Source organism: Phyllobates terribilis, unplaced genomic scaffold (genome assembly GCF_046119375.1).
Source record: "Phyllobates terribilis strain yellow unplaced genomic scaffold, ASM4611937v1 Scaffold_4__5_contigs__length_816908805, whole genome shotgun sequence".
Lineage (NCBI taxonomy): Eukaryota > Metazoa > Chordata > Amphibia > Anura > Dendrobatidae > Phyllobates > Phyllobates terribilis.
In genome coordinates this window covers 213,917,173-213,940,780 of record NW_027362764.1, presented here as the reverse complement: position 1 = coordinate 213,940,780, position 23,608 = coordinate 213,917,173, and the positions used below count along the sequence as shown (strand labels likewise).

Sequence of the window (23,608 nt, the reverse complement as noted above, 5' to 3'; positions counted from 1 at the left end):
ACAGCTGCAATGCTGTAGAGAGCCCATCATGTAAGGAAGTATTAATAATACTCACATGTGGCTGAAAATTATATACACTTTTATTGAACACATATTGTCTAAAAATCCAGTCTAAATGTAAGTATAGTTTAAGAAGCAAGGAAAAACGGAAATATTCAGATTTGGTGGCCTAATAATGACCTTTGCGATTTAGCAACATGGTTTATTTTTTTTAGGTCAGTAAGAAGAGGGGAATTATTAGACTTCATGGTGAGTCATCTTCTAACTATACAGATTGCAACCAGATCTATCAGACTTAAGACTAGGTGGTCTTGCACAATATGGTTATTCATACTTATGACTAAATTAGTGATCATGTGGTTTGTGAACATGTTTCTTACAACAGGAGATTTAATACTCACCAAAGTTCCTCCAACCCAGTGTTATGGTCCAGGGCTTCTGCCAGTATATTGGCACCATAATTAGTGATGTGGTTTTTAACTAGCCTGCCATGAACAGAAATGGAGAACACAGTGAGAAATAGACATTTGAACCAAAATCTACAAAACATCATCTGTCCTTGATGGAGCTGCTGTTGCAATATTCTAAATACGATTCGTGGGGCAATTGTTGTATTTAGAAAATGAAATACATATACACACATACAGTGGTGTGAAAAAGTGTTTACCCCCTTCCTGATTTCTTATTCTTTTGTATGTTTGTTACACTTAAAATGTTTCAGATCACAAAACAAATTACAATATTAGACAAAGATAGCAATAGTAAACACAAAAAGCAGTTTTTAAATGAAGGTCTTTATTATTAAGGGAAAAAGAAATCCAAACCTACAGGGCCCTGTGTGAAAAAGTGTTTGCCCCCCTAAACATAACTGGTTGGGCCACCCTTAGCAGCAACTACTGCCATCAAGCATTTTACAATGCTCTGGAGGAATTTTGGCCCACTCATCTTTGCAAAATTGTTGTAATACAGCAACATTGGAGGTTTTCCAAGCATGAACCGCCTTTTTTAAGGAAATGCCACAGCATTTCAATCGGATTAAGGTCAGGACTCTGACTAGGGCACACCAAAGTCTAAATTTTGTTTTTCGGAAGCCATTCAGAGGTGGACTTGCTGGTGTGTTTCGGATCATTGTCCTGCTGTATAACCCAAGTGCGCTTCAGCTTGAGGTCCCGAACAGATGGCCAGACATTCACCTTCAGGATTTTTTGGTAGACCGCAGAATTCATGGGTCCATTTACCACAGCAAGTCTTCCAGGTCCAGAAGCAGCAAAACAGCCCCAGACTATCACACTACCACCACCATCTTTTACTATTGGTATGATGTTCCTTTTGTGAAATGCTGTGTTACTTCTACGCTACATGTAATGGGACATACACCTTCCAAAAAGTTCAACTTTTGTCTCGTCAGTCCTCAGAGTATCCTCACAAGTCTTGGCAATCATCAAGATGTTTTCTGTCAAAACTGAGACATGCCTTTATGTTCTTTTTGTTCAGCAGTGATTTTCGTCTTGGCACGCTGCCATGCATGACATTTTTGCCCAGTCTCTTTCTTACAGTGTCATCATGAACACTGACCTTAACTAAGGCAAGTGAGGCCTGCAGTTCTCTGGATATTCCTGTAGAGTCTTTTGTGACCTCTTGAATGAGTCGTTGCTACGCTCTTGTGGTAAGTTTGGTCGGTTGGCCACTCTTGGGAACGTTCACCACTGTTCCATGTTTACACCATTTATGGATAGTGGCTCTCACTGTCTTTCGCTGGAGTCCCAAAGCTTTAGAAATGGCTTTATAACCTTTTCCAGACTGATAGAGCTCAATTACTTTGTTTCTCATTTGTTCCTGAATTTCTTTGAATCGCAGCATGATGTCTAGCTATCGCTGGCTGCTCACAGGCATCACTTGACCCCGAGTTGCAGCATGCTCTTCCTTCCGCTGATGTCAGGTCAAGTGAGGCATGACTCTGTGATGCGCTCCCTGCGCTGGATGCTGGGCTGTGGGCGGGGCTTCCCCGCGCGTCACAGCTCAGCATTCACCGCGCACTTTCCCAATGAATGCAAGAGAGGGAGAGTGCGCGGAAGGAAGAGCTGGCTGCAGCCGAGGGTCAAGTGATGCCTGTGAGCGGCCAGCGATAGCGCCACTCACAGGCCATAAACACAAAGTAAGGTAATTAGAAATAATCTTCCCTCAACAGGTTAAATACATAGGGGGCATTATAGAAAGGAGTAAATAGTAGTGGACAACTCCTTTAAGTGATTTCTTGATTGAGAACAGGTGTGGTAGCAATCAGGCCTGTGTGTGGCTAGAGAAATTAAACTCAGCTTCCCAAAGATGTGATAAACCACAGTTAATTTTTGGGGGAGGGCAATCACTTTTTCACACAGGGCCCTGTAGGTTTTTTCCTTAATAAAGACCTCCATTTAAAAACTGCATTTTGTGGTTACTTGTGTTCTCTTTGTCTAATATTTAAATTTGTTTTGTGATCTGAAACATTTAAGTGTGACAAACATGCAAAAGAATAAGAAATCAGGAAGGGGGCAAACACGTTTTCACACCAATGTCTATACACACATGTAATATACAACACAAACTGAAAAAAAGTGTCTCTCTGTGTTAAGATGATTATAATACATTAATCCATCTTCAAAACTCGAACAGTAGAAATCTGTTATCTGATCACATCTAAAGTGTGGGGAAATGGGCAGATTGTGGCGGTTCAGACATCCTGGGTTGCAGAGCTATACACTAAAAAGTATATTTATACAGTGCATGCCTTGGAAAAAAAAGGTAGGAATGTTAAAATGTGGAAACATCTAATTTCAGCCATTGTTATATATAGTCTCACCACAGGTGTTGAAGAGTCTGGTTCACTTTCAGCATTTCACCAAAGCTTTGGGCCACGTCATCTGTAAATTGGTTTTCTGTCAACCTATAAAAATTCATATTGAAAATATCAAATAAAAACATGAAATTTGTTCTGATATAAAGCATTGGCATGTATAAATTCCGGTGAATCTCATTAACACAATGCAGAGAAAATCAACAGAGTAATTGACTGGTGTTGTGGATTTGAAATCCACAGCATGTCAACTTATGCTGAGCAAATTTCACCCTTCGCAATGCACCACATATCTACAATAAAAACTGAGGATTTTGCAGCATAAAAAACAAAATTATCACTAAGAAAATGAATCACCGGATATGATCACATAAAATGATGGCATTATGATCTGTGAGAGTCCGACCTCCAGAACTGATCCTACAAATGGAGGTGTTGCTCACCTGATTAAGTGCTGCGCCTCTTTTTTTAGTGCACCCTCTATTCACTCAAACGTGCAGGGAATAACAGCAAATAGGACACTGTGCTGAATTAGTAGCTTTCTTTCTCTCTTATAGAAGAGTTTTTGCATTTTATTGCAATGTTCGGTGACCAAAAAAACGTAATTCTGATTTTTTTTCTCGTTACGCAGTTTACCGATCGGATTAATTTACTTTATATTTTGATCGATTGGGCGTATCTGAACGCAGCAATACTAAATATGTGTATTATTTTACTTTGAATGGGGCAAAAGGGGGTTGATTTGAACTTATGTTTTTTTAATATTTAAAAAATATATATATTTTTTTCTTTTTACTGGCCTCAATAGTCTCCTTAGGAAACTTGAAGCTTCGATCATCCGATTGCCTGTGCTTCCGCTTGACGCGCGTTGAATGCCACTGTCAGAGATTGACAGCGGCATTTAACTTGTTGACAGCCGCGGATGGATGGCGAATCAACTGCCATGTTCAGGGAAAGATAAAGGCTCAGCGCCGGAGCCCCCATCAAATGCAGGGACACAAGGGGTTGTGAAGGGGTTAATGAGGTTATAGCAAGTTTAGTTATCCCTTATTCTTGGGATAGGGGATAACTTTCCAGTCGCTGGGTGCCTGACAGCTAGGACCCCCACTGTTACCGAGAACAGGGGCTCTAAAGTGCACCATGTGAATGGAGCGTCGGTCGATCATGCGCCTTGCAGCTCCATGCACATATGGCTCCTCAAACAACCCCTTAAAGGGATTGGCGATGAGCATGACCAAGTTAAGTAAAATTTGCTGAACCTTGCACTGCGCTTCAATGGGGGAGAGTGTTCTAATATGTAGGCTGATGTGGTTTGTGCGCCGGGTCTGCTTTTTGGTCCCAGTCTGGCCCTGGTTACTACAGTAGATGGCTGTGGTCTGAACGATGGTTCAACCGATCATTTGGCCAATCTCAGACATCTCTCACAAAATAATAGCAGTCCAAATATGACTAACCAGATTAATCACTGTTTTTGGTATAAATTATATTACCACATGTCACACAATTTACCAGTTGGTGCAGTAAATTCTAAGAAAACCAACAGACTCCGCATTCATGATCTGCATGTTTTTGAGTCTGTGTATTTAAATAATTGTAAGGGGGTGTGTGTTCAAAATAATAGCAGTGTGGAGTTCAATTAGTGGGGTCAATCATTCTGTGAAGAAACAGGTGTGAATCAGGAGGCCCTTATTTAAAGGTGAAGCCAGCACATGTTGTACATGCATTTATCCTTGAAAGCCTGAGAAATATGGGTCGTTCGAGACATTGTTCAGAAGAACAGTGTACTTTGATTAAAAAGTTGATTGGAGAGGGTAAAACTTATTAAGAATTGCAGACAATGATAGGCTGTTCAGCTAAAATGATCTCCAATGCTTTAGACTGTGTGCCCACGATGCGTTTTTAATGCGTTTCTGCAGCGTTTTTGCTGCTGCGGAAACGCATTAAAAACGCATGGTAGAAGGGCAGCAATGTTCCCCAATGATAATCCGCATGTGCTGTGCACATGCTGCGGAAATTTCCGCTGCGGATTATCATTGCGGAAAAAAACGCAGCACTACCAATTATTTTGCGGAAGTGCTGCGTCTTCGCCGCCATTGACTTGCATTAGACCGCATGGATTATGCATCACTGTATATGTAGATGCGTAATCCAAGAGTTCTAATGTGCGGATGGTATGCGGGTGTAGAGGAGAGGAGAGTCTCCGCTGGACCCGGGTACCATAGAAAACTGTAAAAAAAAGAATAAAATAAAAAATAAATGTATATTTACCTTCCGACGGCCCGCGCAGCGCTCCTACTTGCTTCCCGGCACTTTGCAGTGGATTGAAGGACCTGCGCTGACGTCAGAGTCATGTGACGGGTCACGCGACGCTGACGTCGGCAGGTCTTTCAATCCACTGCTGCCGGCAGCCGGGACCGAGCGAAACAAGCCAGTGCGGGCCATCGGAGGGTAAGTATATATTTATTTTTTTATCTTTAACCATTCTCTCGGGTCACACTATATAAATCCATGCCGTTTGCATGGATTTATATAGTGTGACCTAGTTGTCACAAGCACTTTCCAAGTGATGCTAATTCGCTTGGAAAGCGCTTGTCAATCCGCATGCGGAAATGGCAGTGAATAATGCTCCATTTCCGCATGTCCCTGGCAGGAAAACGCATGTACAATCCGCATGCGTTTTTTTCTGCCAGGGAGATGCAGAAACGCTCAGGAAAAAATCCTGAGCATTTCTGCATCGTGGGCACATAGCCTTACAATGGAAAGCAAAACCAGAGAGACGTGGAAGAAAATGGAAGACTACCATTCAAATAGATCGAAGAATAGCCGGAAAGGCAAAGGCTCAGCCAATGATCAGCGACAGTCTCAAGTTACCTGTGAGTACTGTGACAGTTAGAAGATACCTGTGTGAAGCTAATCTCTTAGCAATAAGTCCCCGCAAAGTCTCACTGTTAAAAAAAAAACACATGTACTGAAGCGGATACAATTTGCCAAAAAACACATCAACTGGCCTAAAGAGAAATGGAGAAACATTTTGTGGACTGATCAAAGTAAAATTTTTCTTTTTGGGTCCAAGGGCTGCAGACAGTTCGTCAGACAACCCCCAAACTCTGCATTCAAGCCACAGTACACTCTGAAGACAGTGAAGCATGGTGGTGCAAGCATCACGATATGGGCATGTTTCTCTTACTATGGTGCCGGACCTATTTACCGCATACCAGGGATCATGGACCAGTTTGCACATATTAAAATACTTGAAGAGGTCATGTTGCCTTACGCTGAAGAGGATATGCCCTTGAAATGGGTGTTTCAACAAGACAACGACCCTAAACACACCAGTAAACTAGAAAAATCTTGCTTCCAGTCCAACAAAATTGAGGTTATGGAGTGGCCAACCCAATCCTCGGACCTTAATCTGATAGAATACTTGTGGGGTGACTTCAAAAATGCCATTTCTGAGGCAAAGCCAACAAATGGCAAAAAATTGTAGGATGTAGTCAAAGTATCCTGGGCTGGAATAACAGTTGACAGGTGCCAGAGGTTGGTTGACTCTATGCAACATAGATGTGAAGCAGTTCTAAAAAACTGTGGTTATACAACTAAATATTAGGTTTGTGATTCACAGGAATGCTAAATCCTCAAAAAAAGAGAGTACATATTGTGAGTTTGTAAAGACAAATGCAAACACTGCTATTTTTTAGAACAGCACAATGTTCATTTTTTGTTATTTTTTGTAAAGTAGTTAAAATTATATACATTTCTCTTCATGTTTTGAATTAGAAAACAGTGTGTAATGTTCCCAATGCATGGAAATAAAAACTAGTATAAAGATTTTGTGCTTAACTCATGTTTTTGAACACACTGCTATTTTTTTGAACACTACTGTACACAGGACCTCTCACTCTGCCAAGCACTCCTGTGTTCTCCATTAGAGTGCGGCCAACAGACATCTGACAACTCAGTGAGAAAAAAAGATCTGCACTCTGAAGTCAGACATACCAGACCCGTAACTCCCCGCGACAATCATCTGCTCAAGGTCTCCACCCACAGACAGTTGGCTGAAACCGTTGATATCGGCGGATTCAGCCAACATTAGTGTAATGTGTACGGTGGGTTTTGTAATCAGTATAAAAAACACAGCATTTTAGATAAGATTTAATACAGTAATGCTTGATGAGGCTTTCAGTGCACTCAAAAAGAAAGGTCATACATATTTGCTGTGTAAGTACATGTAGAAAATCATATTTCTTTAAAATGAAAAAAAAAGTAACCCTCATCCCAGTTCAGGGGATGCCTTCTTTTCCTGTTGTATAGCGGTTTCAGCAATATTTTTCAGCAATATGATGAAACTCACTTATCGCATGTTGCCTCGTCCATGTGTAGGCTACGCTCTGCACCAGGGCTGTGCAGTCAGAGATGTAAGAATGTACCAAGTCTGGCTTCAAAATAAAATTATTAAAGGGAGTCCGTCATGCCCAAAATGAATTTTAAATGGGCTATACAGTGTTGTATGGGACTTAGCTCCTAAAATGACCATACTAGCACTGTACCTGTTATTGGTACAGTGCTTGATAAAATAACTTTACTCATAGGCTAATGAGGAGTCTCCAGTGCACCCTTGGCGTGGATGAGCGTTTGGTGTACCGTTCCGCTCGCTGCACTAATACACCCGGAAAGTGCAGTGAGTGGCGTCAGAAGAAAGGAGACAGGAGGAGAATGCGTGTGACCACCGTGTGCACGCGGCCGCACACTTGCCAGCCGAATTCAGACAGTGCTAGCCCTGGAAAGAGAATACTATCAATCAAAAGTGGGGAAGAGTCCCAATTTGCAAATGAGGAGGCGTAACGGTGCACCAAACCTGTCCGCGCTACGGGTGCGCACCCTACAACCCTCTATATCTCATCTAAAATGCATTTTGGACATGAAGGACTCTTTTTAAATATTGTATGTTATAGCTACTTTTAAATGGGTATTACCAACTCCAAGATCCTATCTCAATATGTGTAGGTATAATAATAATAATATTAGAATATACCTCCAAATAGAAATGTAGTATAGTGTTCCTGATTCGCTATGTCATTTACCCCATGTGCAGGACATTGCAGCAGCTTAAGTATCCATGGTCACAGCCACTAAAAACTAACTGTCACTTTACGAGTGGTTATAACTATGGATACCTAAGCTACTGCAACGCCCTTCACATGGGGTAAGTGACATAGTGAATCAGAAGAACTATACTACATTTGTAATTGGAGGCATTTGCTAATATTATTATTATTACACCTACTATATATTGGGATAGGATCTTGGAGACGGGATACCCCTATAAGTTCATTCCCTGGGCTGTGTGTGCATTCAGGAGATCACAGATGCTCTCAGGGCAATAGACCCCCAAAAAGTGAGCAGTTTTAAGAGATGTTTTATTTAGTTATAGGAAAGTTTGGCCATTTTAAATATGTAAATATTGTGTTCTATCAATCTAAGCCCATTGTTTATCAAGTAACTACATGAAATTTGATCTTACTAATTATTATGCATAAGTCATTTATCAGGGAATCAGGACTGGATTTGGAGGCCATGTTTCTAATCTGGCACAAAATGTAAACTCTGCAGCCAATCAGTGGTTGCATGTTACTATTGAGGAGTGTTGCAGGGCAGAGTGTATTTTCTCTTTCCCACCTCTGTGGGTCCATTAGTAAGGGTAATGGACAATTCCTTTCAGACAAATGATATGTTTACTGATCATACATGGGAACTCTAAGTAGTAATGGCATGTTGGTGATGATGTGCTGTAAATTGGGGGAGCGACATCACTGAGAGCGCACAGATGTAACATCACCATCTCAGAAAAAAGAACTGTCCCTGTGATCATGTGACTTCAATACAGGTTCTGAAGCAACTTTAAATACCCGAATTAGATTAAATGCCTTAATTACAGCTCTAAGTTCAAGGAAATAATAACACCCCTTTAGCTACATACCATCTATATACTGGGAAATAAGCAAAGGTTCAATACAGACAGCGCAGGTACTATTAATATTACTGGAACCATAATTTACCATAATATTCTGAGAGATGTATTGTGCTGTAAAGCATCAGCAATATATGCCCCTCCAACAGATGTCATCCCATTGCAGGCCAGACTACGGCGAAAAATACAAGTTGTGAATTAGATTATAGAACTGCTAGTAACAGCATAAAGAATATTATAAAATATTATTTATTAATGGATTATTTATAATACTCTAAAACGAATTCGGACACAATTCAGTCCCCTCTTGAATGTAGTTGGTAGTCAAATAGATTTCTGCCATGTACAGTGGCTTGCGAAAGTATTCACCCCCTTGTCATTTTTCATGTTTTGCTATGTCACAACCTGGAATTTCACAGTTTTTTTTTTTTTGAGGGTTTGCATTAGTTCATATAAAGAACATACCCACAACTGTGAACATTTGGTTTTCTTTTTATTGTGAAGCAAACAACAAATAGGACAAAATAACTGAAAACTCCAGTGGGCATAACTATTCACCCCCCTAAAGTCAGTACTTTGTAGAGCCTCCTTTAGCGGCAATTAAAGCTGCAAGTCACTTTGGATAAGTCTCTATGAGCTTTCCATATCTTGCCACTGGGATTTGTTGCCCATTCCTCAAGGCAAAACTGCTCCAGTTTCTTCAAGTTAGATGGTTTCCTCTGGTGAACAGCAATATTCAAGTCTAACCACAGATTCTCAATTAGATTAAGGTCTTGGCTTTGACTAGTCCGCTCCAAAACATTTACACATTTCCCCTTAAACCACTCGAGTGTTGCTTAGCAGTATGCTTTGGGTCATTGTCTTGTTGGAAGGTGAACCTCTGTCCCAGTCTCAAATCACTGACAGACTGAAACCTCTCTGGAGCGTACGGCTTATTGTGGTTGTATGGACAGATACTCTAGTCTCCGCTTGGAACTTTGCAGCTCCTTCAGGGTTACCTTTGATCTCTGTGCTGCCTCTCTGATTAATGCCCTCCTTACCCGGGCTGAGAGTTTTGGTGGGCGGCCATCTCTTGGCAGGCTTGTTGTGGTATCATTTTCTTTCCATTTGATGATAATGGATTTGATGGTGCTCCGGGGGATTATCAAGAGATTGGGATATTTCTTGATAACCTAACCCTGACTTGTACTTCTCAACAACTTTGTCTTTGGCTTGCTTGGAGACCTCCTTGGTCTTCATGGTGTTGTTTGGTTAGTGGTGCCTCTTGCTTAATGGTGTTGCAGCCTCTGTGGCCTTTCAGAGAAGGTGTGTATATACTGACAGACCATGTGACACTTAGATGGCACACAGGTGGACTTCCTTTCACTAAGCATGTGACTTATGAAGGTAATTGCTTGCCCCAGAACTTTTTAGGGGCTTCATAGCAAAAGGGGTGAATACATATGCGCATGACAATTTTTAGTTATTTGATCCCATAAATTAAATTTATGCCTATATTTTTCTCACTTCACCAACTTAGACTATTTAGTGCTGATGCATAACATACAAAAATATTTAAACACAGGTTGTAATGTAACAAAATAGGTAAAAAGTCAAGGGGGTGAATACTTCCACAAGCCACTGTATGTATTTGGTGGAAAAACTTATTATGGCTAAAATATAATATCACCTATCAAAATGTATGATCGTGGGTAGTCTAACCGCTGGGATACCCAGGGATCCTGAGAATGGGGTTCCCAATGCCCCATTGTGAATGGAGCGTGGTACACATGTTTGACCATCGCTCCATTCACTTCTTTGGGACTGATGGAACTGCACGACTCCCCACGGCGCTGCACAAAGCCCAGCAAGTGCCAATGTATATTTACTGTCAGAGGTTATGAAGAGATTAAAGGGTTATCCAGGACTTAATATTTTTCTCCATTGCGGCTATGAACTTACCAGCAGAGAGTTACTAAACTACCTGCCTGTTCTGCCCTATAACCATATCTCCCAGCTCAAAGCGGTTACAGACTGCTCCAGCCTGTGATTCTCCTGCCTCCGGTGATGTAGAAAGAGCAACTCTCTCTCTGTTCCGCTCTGCTCTGTCAAAGGGGAGTCACTGAATATGTCATAAATACTAAGGAAGAGAGAAAAGAGCAATAGGGTTAAAATGGATAAAACAAATAAAGTTTATGCTAAGCTGATTATGTTGAGATCACACAATGTTTGAATAAGCATGTATCCCAGCATCAGCAGGTCCACGGGACTAAGTAGAATTGTGTGGAAAGGAAGCTAGTGTGTACCTAGATTTATTACCATTCACCAGCAGTGCAGATTTTTCCACTTTTTCCTTTCCACACAATTCCACTGAATATGTAATGGTGTTGACAGCTGGCTCTTTGCTGACTAACTGCAGGGAGTCGACTGTAAATCAACGCGACGTCAGCAGTGCTGCCCGATCGATAGAGCAGACCGGAAGAGAAAGAGCTGCTCTGTTGACGTGAGGTCAAAGGAAGCAGGAGAATTGCTGCCTTGTGGCAGGAGAGATTGCCGCAGGGTCCAGAACAGGCAGGTAGATAGCAACTACCTGCCAGTAAGTACTTAGTCTCATAGGGAAGAGAAAAATAAAAAAGGTCCCGTATAACCCCTTTAAGCGTCCCTTGGAATACTGATATAGTGATTTATAAATTAAATATCTGTTTGTCAACATTTGTTAGAAGAATTGCTTATTTCGTGTACAAAGCAAAGATTTGAAACATCTTGCTTTAAGGGGTGGTGGGAAACTAAAGTATACATTTATTTCTAAAAATCTGTCTATTTAATGTAATAATTAATCACTTGTCTACTATAGTTTATTTAAATATTCCCTCAACTGTATTTTACGGAGTTTTATTTTCTACTTCCGTTCTGATGACGTTTCGTTGAGAATCCCAAGTGCATGCTGGGATACTTAAACAGGACATCATCAAGGGGCAGTGATAGCGGTCATTGCCGCAGCTGCTTTGCCTACCTTGAGCTGAAGCGTCAGTGACGTTCATTTCAGGGACTGGGTTAGTCCATTGAGCATGTGTCAATTGTCAATACCGGCACATGCTTAGTATGAGCTACATTCTTACAAAAGTGCTATATTAGTTTGAATGTGTAGTGACAGTGCACTCCCACGCTAGCTCTTATGAAAAGTGATGAGCCGGCAAAAGAGTGAACTGTCAGCGCATTTAAAGGGAGAGAACGCGGTGAGCAGGGAGAGCAGAGATCAGCTCTGCCCCCAAAATAGATGTCATCAGTGAATTTTTAATTAAACTGTATTAGAAAAGTGATTAGATTACATTACGTAGATTGACATTTAGGGTTGGTTTAGGACCACTCCTTTAAAAATTAGTTTGCTGACTTGCAATCTGTGGAGGGGATAAACATGACAATGATTTCGACTGTAGGTGATGAGAATATTAGAGCCTTAAAACAAACCTTAGATCCTTAAGGCAGGGATGGTTTCTTATAGCTTCTGCGAATGCCTGTGCCCCTTCATCACCAATGCGATTTCCCCACATCCTGCAAATACATATAGTCAATACTTTCTTAAAAGTCAGCAGATCATCAATTAAGCAATTTTATGTATAAAAAAGTAGTGCAGAGGAATAATAATGTCATACATATTAGACGTTGGTCAGCAGATCCTGATAATTTCAACAGGATCCAACAACAATCTAATGGTTGTATGAGGACAACTCCAATATTCCCAATAGTGCAATATATAGGGCTAGAATTCTATACCCAATATGCAGCAGGTTTTACAGCTCCTATAATATGTAAAGGATTTTCTTATACAATATATAATTATGGTCTATCGTTTGGTTAGATGATGACTGTATTATTTCTGCAGGTCCAACTGTTGAGAATTAGAGATTGGAAATTCTACGAGCAGGACTCCGGCCCATCAGCCAGGTCAGTAATCTATAACCGCTGGCCGGAAGACCCGCAAATCTCCTTACCTCCTGGCATTCCCAGATCTTCATTTGATAAGCTAGGCTGCAGCAACAGCATCATTGCAGTGTGACGCACACACAATGTTGCACCACTCCAGCTAATTGAAAGAAGAGCTGGGCGTTCCAAGAGGTAAGGAGTTTGACAAGACTTCCGTCCAATGGTCACAGATTAATGATTTGGCCGATAGAACAGATTCACCTATGTTTAGTGGTGACCCCAACTGATCCCGAGCCGTAAATCCCAAAGTCTTCCGTGTGAATGGTGCGGTAAGGCAAATGGTTTAATACTGCTTTATTCACATCTGGAAGAGAGATTCAGATGGTGGTTCAATCAGTTCCAAAAAAGTGAATGGAGTGGTGGTCAAGCATTTGCTTCATTCACATAGAGGATTTTGGCAAGCCCATTCTTAAAATCGGTGAGGGTCTCAGACAGCCCCTCTCAGCGATCATACACTTGGATAGGTGATACATATAGTGGAAAAACTCCTTTAAAGCAGAGCTTAGCCACAGGGCTGTGGAGTCAGAGTCGTGGAGTCGGAGCCCATTTTGAAATAGTCGGAGTCGGTATAAAATGGACCAACTCCGATTCCTAAAATATATAATAAATTGGGTACAGTAGTTCAATGCAGTTTGTGGGGAATATTTTTTCATAAGAATTTGGGAAAGTTATGAAATGTCCTATAAATGTCTGTCCTATTCCTGATCTAAGGGTCTAGACTTTTAGCTGAGATGAATCTGTGCTACAGTAAATTTATCACTTAAACATGAGCCAAGTATGAGGGAGTCGGAGCAGTGCAGTATATGCATAGTTTGTGACTTAAGATTTTCATTTGGGATCAAATAAGGCAGATGTAATAAATAGATAGGATTCTGCTCCCCCATCACCCTCACCCCCAAAAAAGAGCTTTATGCATTTTGAAAGGTTAAGTTCTCATGATTAGTTTTTTGAAGCTTGATAGTTTCAAAAACGCAGCGTTTTAGAGTTCCAGCAAAGTGGATGGGATTTATAGAGATCTCATGGCCACTGTGCTTCTTTTTATTACTCAGCATAAACTGACCTGCGGCGAGTTTCAAATCCATAATGTCAATTTTTCTTGTGAGAACGCTCAGTTTTCTGTGCAGATTTTCCCCACATACTTGCATTAGATGCAGAAATCAGCACACGACTATCAATAAAGTTTTGTTAAAGCCAAATACCAGATGTCAGAAACAAAGCAGCTTTATTCAAAACATGACATACCGACAAAAGACGAAAAACACAGTGTCAAAAAAGGCATTAAAAATGTATGTAAAAAAATACACTTCAAAACGCAATAAAAAAACACAAGTAACCTAATTTACTTAATAGGTGCAGAAAATCTGCAACATCTAAAACTTACCAACAACCTATCATGGAAATGTAGCCTTACAGGTAAATTATCTTCCAAGTACTTTATAGTGTCAATCTCTCTAAACCGCCCGACTAAAAATCTTTACACAGATAAGCCTTACTTTACATATTAAGAGGGAACGCTGAACACAACAAGCACACGTTTTTTAAATATATTTTTTTAAAAATTGTGGAATGATTTATTTTTTCAATTCATGGAAAGTTTTTATTACCCCACATCACAAACGCTGGTGCTCTTTTGTAACGCTTGTGCAATACGTCTTCCACCTTCACCAGTAAACTGATTGTACCCCAACCTGTTCAAACAGCAAATAATAAAATTCTGCGTCAGATGAAAATTCAATAAGATTTTAGCCACACATATTGTATATGCATTAGAATAAATCCCAGAATGACTAAAAGATATCTGTAAATATTCTGAAAATTCCAGTACAGAATATGATCTAATCAAAGCATGTACCCAACATATAGCAAGATATTTTCTTTCAAATTTTATTTTTCTAAATATTGCACCTCATAAAATTGAAAACACCGCGACCAGCTACTGCACATCCGCCCCCCTATTGATTTAAATAGGGGGCAGATGTGCAGAACCCATCCCCGCCTACTATAAGTAGACTGAGCAGCACCGTAACTGAGCACTTCCGACCGCCACCGGTACAGACACTGATGACCTATCCTAAGAATAGGTCATCAATGTTATATTAGTTGACCTCTTTAACATTTGTTAGTTTTTGCCTTTGTAATTTAGAATAACAGATAGATGATATTATAAGCTACTAGAGACATAAGTTGGAGAAAAACACCACCATTATGAAGACCTAAACATGTTCATTTAGAGGTACAGTACATCTAGATATAGTATATGGATATGGTTGCATACTACATCATGCTGCTCTCAGAAAACATAGCAAAAACCCGGTGACAGATTTCCTTTAAGAAAATCATGCTCATAAGAAAAGAATATGAACAAATATATAAATAAAAATATTCTTCATACTTACTTTAAGTACTGTAACAAGGGGCATTCTAGAATGATTTTTGCCACATGCTTGGCTCCATGATCTGTTATTAGATTTTTGTACAAACTACAAATTACAGAAAAATAAAAATGCTTATTTCCTATACTTAGGTTTTTAAATATTACTAATTATATACCCTCTGTCTTCACATTTAAAGGCAGCACATACATTATGGTTCAGTTCTATGGCCATAAAGATATCCAGGACAATAACTTATGGCAAAAAGAGAATGGACAGAGCAACAACCAGAGAAACGTAAAAGATTTATCCCCAACTTCTTAATTGAGTATTGCACTTGAAAATATTAACAATTTTGCAGTTTACGGCTTTTTAAAATGGTCAGCCTTTCTTGAGATATGAACACTTTTCTTTTTGTTGGCTTGGAGACCAACCACAGCTTCCAGACAGCAGAACATGCACAGTGCTTACAAGCTCTTTTCTATTGACCTTGAAAGCACTATTCTGAAGCTGGCCAGGATTGCTGGAGTACACTTTTACCTCCTAATCGACACAGTACTTACAAGCTAGATAGCAGCGGTGGTCGGTGTCCTAGGCAATGATATGAAGACAAAAGAAAAAGTATTAATATATCAAGAATGACTGCAAAATTTTAATAAGCAATGCAAGAGTGCTTGTTTTTACAGGCACTATCTCGCGAGTCTGCATCTTTGCCAGCAGATGATGGCTGTAATAATCAGCCATCATCTGCCTGTAATAGCCCAGCGGCTGTTAACCTGTTAAACACCACTGTCAATCTGTGACCTCAGTCTCAATTTGCACAGAAAGTTGAGATCGGAAAATTCACAGTAGTAAAAGTAAAAAGAATTAAAGTTCTTGTTGGAATTTGGTTAATTATGGCCATCTACAAGATAATTGTAGCTCAATTATTTTTTTTGCAAAGGTAAGCACTGCAAACGATCTTTTCCTTAAGGATGTTACTACCGGACTGGCTGAAAGGGTTCAAAGGGAGTCTCCAATAATGGTCTGGACGAGTGCTAATAATTTTTGGTCTGAGATTGGGCAGTGCTTGGAAAAAAATCTTAATATCAAAAGGATTTAAAACGTCCCCTTTGAAAAGGCATCAATGGTTGAAAATATTATAGTTGCCGTTTATAAGGAAATTGATTTCCAAATACTTTTTAAAACCATCTTGCATAAATGTTAAGAACATTAAGAACATTAGAAATAGATGGCTGGCTAAGCTTTATTACACCAGACAGAAAATTATTTTCAAACTCTGTACTATGCAGGACTGGCATTTCCTAGCAGCTAAAAATATATTTATTAATTCTCCATCTAAAATTCTATTCTCCAGGTTCAGGCTATCAGTCTCCAGACTGTTAGCTGCCGTATTACCAGATGGAGGTTATGGAATTAGTACTGAAGAAAGAGGCCTTGATGTTCTGGGAGTCTCCAATATTCTTCCCTCAAATGTTCTCATCCAGAAAGGGGATTATAGGAATTTCTGATTCAAGCTCTTCTACTAACTTCTGCAACACTCTGATGGGGCAGAGAGAAAAAATGTTTACTGGACTTCTGTTCCAGACCTGCTACCAGGTGATCTTGGTTGGGAAGAGAACACAAAAACTTTTACAATCAAGTTTGCGTTGTTCCTGGTGGTGATGAGGTGTACAAAGCCATGTCCCACTTTGTCGTTATAAGCTTGAAGCATCTTCCAATTCAATTCCCATTCCACGGGAGAGTCTTTTTAAATGAACTGTAGACATACTGGAAACTTTGTGTTCTGAAAAGACTTTTTGTGTTCTATTATTAGTAAAGAGACAAATTGTACCCCTCACTCCACCACCTCCAATGCTTGCTCACATAGTACACTGCAGGGATATTGTTACATTTTATTGAAGGGGATTTACAAAACTTTTAAGTTATATCATATCAATCCCAAGAATGGAGCTCTGCAGGGTCCCATCTGAATGTAGTAGAGCATACGCAACTCTGCTCCATTCATTCTCTATTGGAATGCTGGAGACAGCTGTGCTCTTTACTTGGCTATCTTCAGCAGTCTCCTAAAAATTAAGTGAAGAAGCAGGATGCTTGCTCGACCCTCGCTCAGTTCAATCAGGGCTCAGTAAATATTGGGATACCTGGGGGTCCTAGCAGTCAGATCTTCAGCAATCACTAAGTTATCCTCTCCCGATAGGGAATAACAAATATTTTGTAAAATCCCTTAAATATAATTGTTCCCCTGACCAGTTATTGAAAATGGAACAACGCCAACTCATAACGTACTTAAAGGGGGTTCTCTTCTAATCTTCACTGAGCAGTCCATCAGTGCATTAATTAAAGGTTAGTCGCTGTAAGCACTAAGAAAGCAGGCATTGCTTAGTAGGATGGGAGAGTGGCGCATAAGTAGGGGAGCAGCGGACAGAGCATGCATTGGAAAAGAATATTGGCACATGCTTCCTGTAACTGAGGCATATGCTGGCCCCTACACTAATGTCAGTGAAGGACCTCAACAACAGAAAACAAAAATTACAACTGGAAGTGCCCCGAATTTGGGCACCAATACACAATTATTAATAGATGTAAATAGCATAAGTCTTCCATACACATAAAGGACAAGTCCATCAGAAAAAATAAATTCTAAGAGTGCTGGACCATCAACATTTCAGGCTCCACTTGGTGCGAGGTCTCAAAATTACATGGGCTGTCAGATTCTTTGGGTTCCTGTCCAAATGTGACAGCATATGCAGATGTGATTCTCTCATATGAGCTTTTGCCCAGCAGGTCAGAAGCTTCCTGATCTCCCATTGAAGAGCCTATATCTTGTTGGCTGGAAAAGTGATAATTTCTGAGTTGATAAATGAGATCCAGAAAATTTTCAGTGACCAAAAACATCTTTTTTTTCGATTTATTTTCAAGAAAAGATAACTTACTGAAAGTCTTATGCATGTGCTGTTAGAGGGGTTTTATGATGCTGCGTCTACCAGCCAGTCATCAAGAAATGGCATGATAAACCATTGCTGCATCCTTAGTGATGCTGCTAGATTGACGAGTATATTTGTAAATCTGGGAGCAGGAGTTAGTCAAGAAGGCAAAAAGAAGAGAGGAAAAAGTGAGATTCTAGACAATGTAGCAACTACTGTTTCCAACACATTGGATCTGATTCATCAAGACTGGCGATGTCCACACTTGTCTTAATGAGGGGTCATGTTTGAGTCAAGCGCCCGTTTCATTAGGCAACGCACACCTCTAAATGAATCTGGATCGTCTGACAAGTAGCACGTGACTAGCCACAAATCTTACTCTAGTCAACTACTGAAGTAAGATTTCAGTCGTAAACACTTTAAGAAGTTTACCCCCATATTCTTGAAGTTTATGGTCCTGATTCAGGATGTTTACTAGACCTATGTTCCAGACATGCCAACAGGTAATATTGGTTGTGAAGAGAACAAAAAACCTTTACAATCAAGTTTATGTCCTTCCTAGTGGTGAACTCTGGCTTAAATCGCTTTGAAAAGTCACAAAATGTTTGTGTAGCACTGAGATGCACGAACATTTTGTGACTTTCAGCGTTTCCGTGACAGTTTCCTCCAGCTCCATCAATATGGGCAGAGCTGGGGTGTGAATGGGGCTTGATGCCACAGTTTGCCTAATTAGAGAAAAACGAGATTTGGACGTGTGCGCCAACGGGGCCATTAACTTAAATGGTGCCGGAGGAGGGAACGTGCGCTCTGCTGTTCATAATTTTCGGGCGTATACAGCTACTGGAGACGGACACCCAGACACAGTCTACTACATCTGTAGGTGTACGCACTCGAAAATAACACATGGCAGGGGGCACGTTCGCACTGTTAGTACAATTATAGTCTATGGCCCCTTTGGAGCATACTCCGAATCCCATTTTGCAGGGGGGTTCGGACATAAGCCCTGGTGGGGCCGCCGAGCAGGTGCCGGAAGACAATGTGAAAGCACCCTTAATGAATCGCCCCCTTAATGTTTGCTTGTTGCCTTATACATCAGACCCCATGACAGGTGTCATTACAACAAGATGATTGATGTTATTCACTTCACCTGTCGGCGTATAATTATATATATATATATATATATATATATATATATATATATATATATATATATATATATATATATATATATATATATATATATATATATATATATATATCACTCATAAATTTGACTCACACTTAATGTGAATTAAATTCATACAGAAACAGACATGCATATATAACTTATTGGTCACAAACCTACATAAAGTTACAGGGATCTGCACATGCACGCAAAGATAAAAAATTAAAATGTTACTTGCCCAAGAAACTTTATGACCTTATGTTTGGTTAACTCTTCAGCCAAAACTTTGACACCTTCATCTGTGATCTGATTCACACTTAATCTGTAATCCAAGCAAAATGGAAGATAAAATATTGTAGTTGTGCAAACAAATCAACCTAAAATATGATTTAACCCCTGAATAACCTAGCATATTTGAGTTTATTAAGTTATTGACTATGTTACGTTTTGAATTTTACGCCGTTCACGTGCTACAAAAATGAAGTGTTAATTTTATTCTGTGGCTCAGAATAGGCAACATATCATATTTATATAGTTTTATTTAGGTTTTATCTTATTACAAATATTTTGTACAATATATCAACTGTTATTGTATAAAGCCCCACTGGGAACAACAAAACCATTATTAGAGGGTCACAGTAGGAACAAAGTCCCATATGTCCCCCAAAGAGACTCCATATACATACAGTATTTCAAAAGGAGGAAAAATCGAGCCTTAAGTTGCTTTAAACAATTCATCAAAATGTTATTAGATATAAAAGTTAAAAACAATTATAAAAAACACCCATGTCACACAAACACAAAGATGTGATAGACAAAAACCTCAACCTTGCTATATGGAGGCTGTTTGTGGGGGATTATCCTGCTATAGGGGGTTGTTTGTGGTGGACCATCTTACTACATGGGGACTGCTTGTGGGTGATCATCCTGCTATAGGGGGGCTTTTTGTGGGGAATCATCCGGCTATATGGAGGCGGTTTGTGGGTGACCATAATACTACATGGGGGCCATTTGTGAGGAACAATAATACTATATGGGGGATGTTTGTAGGGCACCATCATACTATATGGGGGCTCTTTGTGAGGGATCATCATACTATATGGAAGCTGTTTGTGGAGGACCACCATTCTATATAGAGGACTGTTTGTGGGGGACCATCATACTATATGGAGGCTGTTTGTGGGGGACCATCATACTATATGGAGGCTGTTTGTGGGGGACCATCATACTACATGGGGGATGTTTGTGGAGGACCATCCTGCTATATGGGGACTGTTTGTGGAGGACCATCATTCTATATAGAGGACTGTTTGTGGGGGACCATCATATTATATGGAGGCTGTTTGTGGGGGACCATCCTGCTATATGGGGGCTGTTTGTGGGGGACCATCATACTATATGGGGGTTGTTTGTGGGGGACCATCATACTATATGAGGGCTGTTTGTAGGGGACTATCATAGTATATGGGGGCTGTTTGTGGGGGATCATCCTGCTATATGGGGGGGCTATTTGTGAGGGACTATCATACTACATGGGGGGCTGTTTGTGTGGGATCATCCTGCTATATGGGGGGCTATTTGTGAGGGGCTATCATACTACATGGGGGCTGTTTGTGGGGGATCATCTTGCTATATGGAGGCTGTTTGTGAGGGATTATCCTGCTATAGGGGGCTGTTTGTGGGGGAACATCTTACTACATGGGGACTGTTTGTGGGTGATTATCCTGCTATATGGGGGCTGTTTGTGGAGGACCATCATTCTATATAGAGGACTGTTTGTGGGGGACCATCATACTATATGGGGGTTGTTTGTGGGGGATCATCATACTATATGGGGCTTGTTTGTGGGGGATCATCATACTATATGGAAGCTGTTTGTGGAGAACCACCATTCTATATAGAGGACTGTTTGTGGGGGACCATCATACTATATGAGGGCTGTTTGTGAGGGACCATCATAGTATATGGGGGGCTGTTTGGGGCAACCATCATACTATATAGGGGTCTGTGGGGGATCTTCATCTTGTGTGGGGGCTGTGGTGGACATTATACTGTGTGGAGGTCCATGGGGCACATTATACTATGTGGTGGGCTGTGGTGACCTTCATACTGTATGGAGTGATTAAGAGGGACATCAAATTTAATGGGGTGGTTATGAGGGGCATCATGCTTTATATAGGGGTCTGTTGTGCACCTCATACTGTATATTAGGGGCTGTGCTGAATACCATAATGTATGGGGGGCTGTGGTGACCATCTTAATATGTGGGTGCTGTGCTGCATCATTCTTTGTATAGTGTTTGTGGGGTCATGATACCATGTGGGGCATAATACTCTATGAGGGTCACGAAAGGGGTATCATAGTGGGTGAGACCACTTAGGGGCTTCAGTAGAGGGAAAATAAATGTAAGTGCTGCAATACATATCCTCTGCTTCTTAGAAAGTTGGCAGATATGCCATTTTTTGACGTGATAGGATTTTTTCTATGGGACCTGTTATTTCTATGTACTCCCCTTGGGAGGCCCAATGGGGAGTTGTTGGCATTATGGGGAAGCAAGGAGGCATTATTATTATTATAAGAAAGCACAGGGGCTGTTTGTATTATTATAACTAGCTGCATGGTCACTATTATAAGGGGTCACAGGGGAATTATTATAAGGCAGCACAAGTTGTGGTTTGTGTACAGGTGGTTGAATGAGAGGAGGGTCTTGGAAAAGCAGTAAAGATGTCTCTGTTATATTTTACAAGGACGAATTATGGTCAGAAGAAGAGGTCATGGCGGTCTGGGCCGAATTAAAAAAAAGGGGGAAAAACGAATGACAACAACCAGCGAGAACAGCACTGATGAGAATCTGTACAGTACACACATATATGTTCTGTAGAGCACTGGTGTAGACCTGATATTACCATTATATGGTCACTGTAAGGTCGTGATATCAGTCCTAGTGCAGTGGTTTTAATTAAAGGGGTTGTCCAGGTTTAATGTTAAAGTCTGCAGTGACTCTGTATGACTGCAGATTTCTGAACCCTCATAGTGTGTGCATCGTGTGTTATGAGGATTCTCCGGTGTTGGGAGCGGCCGGTCATGTGATCACGTGCTGACTAGACGTGCACGGCCTCTCTCAATACAAGTGAATTTAGCAAAGCAGAGTACGTTTAGTTAGAATGTGGTGGGAGGTGTGGAAATCCCATACTTGTGGTCACATGACGGCCTCTCCCAACGCTGGCACAGGAGAATCCTGACAGTGCGTGCTGTGAGGATTCAGAAGTCTGAAGTCACATAGACTTTAACACCAAGCCTGGACAACCACTTTAGCAATCAGTATGGTGGTATTATCAGTACTGTGTATAGGGGTAATAATTGTTTATGGTTTGTTGGTATTTGTCTGTTATATTGCAATATTGTTATTATTATTCAATTTTATATAGCGGTATTACTAGACGTCTTGATTTCCTTCAGGTAGGGTAATATAAGTAATAGATATCTCCACCTGGGGCTCGGGGGCTGGGACAGCATGGGCCTGTGTGCTTTTATATGCCAGGGCTGAATTTCAGTCCCAGTCCGTTCCTGCTGGTGAGTGATTCAGAAGAAAGGAGAGGGCACGACAATCAGAAGAAGCCATAGAGAAACTTAGCTTAAAGGGAGCTCTCAGTGCACCCTTGACGTGACCAAACAGTTCACTGCACCACCCAGCCTACATGTTTTGCATCCATTCCATCCTTCTCTGACTCTTGTATTGCCAGAACTTTCAATGAATGAAGAGTGGAGCAGAAATACCTTAGATACAAAACAAGTGTTTGGTTTGAACAGTCATTTTGTGCAGACTGACACAGTTTAAAGTAATCCGCACATATTCCTTTGACTATAAGTTTCCCCACATTCTCCCTCTGACTCTCATAAATGCAGAGGCATACTGTCATTAGGATCAACCCTCTTAAGCCGTCTATATGGGCATCTAGGTCATAGGAAGCTGAATAAAATAACTCAGTATCTACGACCTAATGTCTTATTCCAAAGAAAACCACATTTTTTATATGTAAATGACCTCTTCCAGGCTCTGGGGAGGATGTTGTCTGGAAGATAACTCTGCCTCCAGAGATTATTTTACATGATGGGGGAGTTACCAGTGTGAGACAAGTAACTAACACAGAACAGGAGAAATTAACTTTTGTTTCTTACTCTCACAGCTCTGCTGTATTGCTACACTGCCTGCCTGTGAGATGGAAGTTGAAGCTGAGACGAGCCTGCAGATGTGTCAGGTATAATCACACACAGCTCTGCAGTGAGATCAGGAGAGAAGAGAGCGGCCATTACACATCACACTGGGAACTACCTTCTATGTAAAATAAGCTCTGGAGGCAGAGTTATCTTCCAGGCAGT

At 40.6% G+C, this 23,608-nt stretch overlaps 1 protein-coding gene across 4 annotated transcripts in view; it reads right to left on the bottom strand.

The window, feature by feature from the left end:
- NOD1 (nucleotide binding oligomerization domain containing 1) overlaps positions 1 to 23,608 on the bottom strand; it is a 93,738-nt gene that overhangs the window by 4,552 nt on the left and 65,578 nt on the right. Inside the window, exons 5-11 of one of the 4 annotated variants that reach the window (XM_073678058.1) lie at positions 19,467 to 19,550; positions 15,161 to 15,244; positions 14,369 to 14,452; positions 12,249 to 12,332; positions 8,890 to 8,973; positions 2,840 to 2,923; positions 402 to 485 (exon numbers count right to left, since the gene is read on the bottom strand). In XM_073678058.1, coding sequence (XP_073534159.1) covers positions 402 to 485; positions 2,840 to 2,923; positions 8,890 to 8,973; positions 12,249 to 12,332; positions 14,369 to 14,452; positions 15,161 to 15,244; positions 19,467 to 19,550 — 588 coding nt within the window. The other 3 variants (XM_073678059.1, XM_073678060.1, XM_073678061.1) reach the window with 3 other exon arrangements.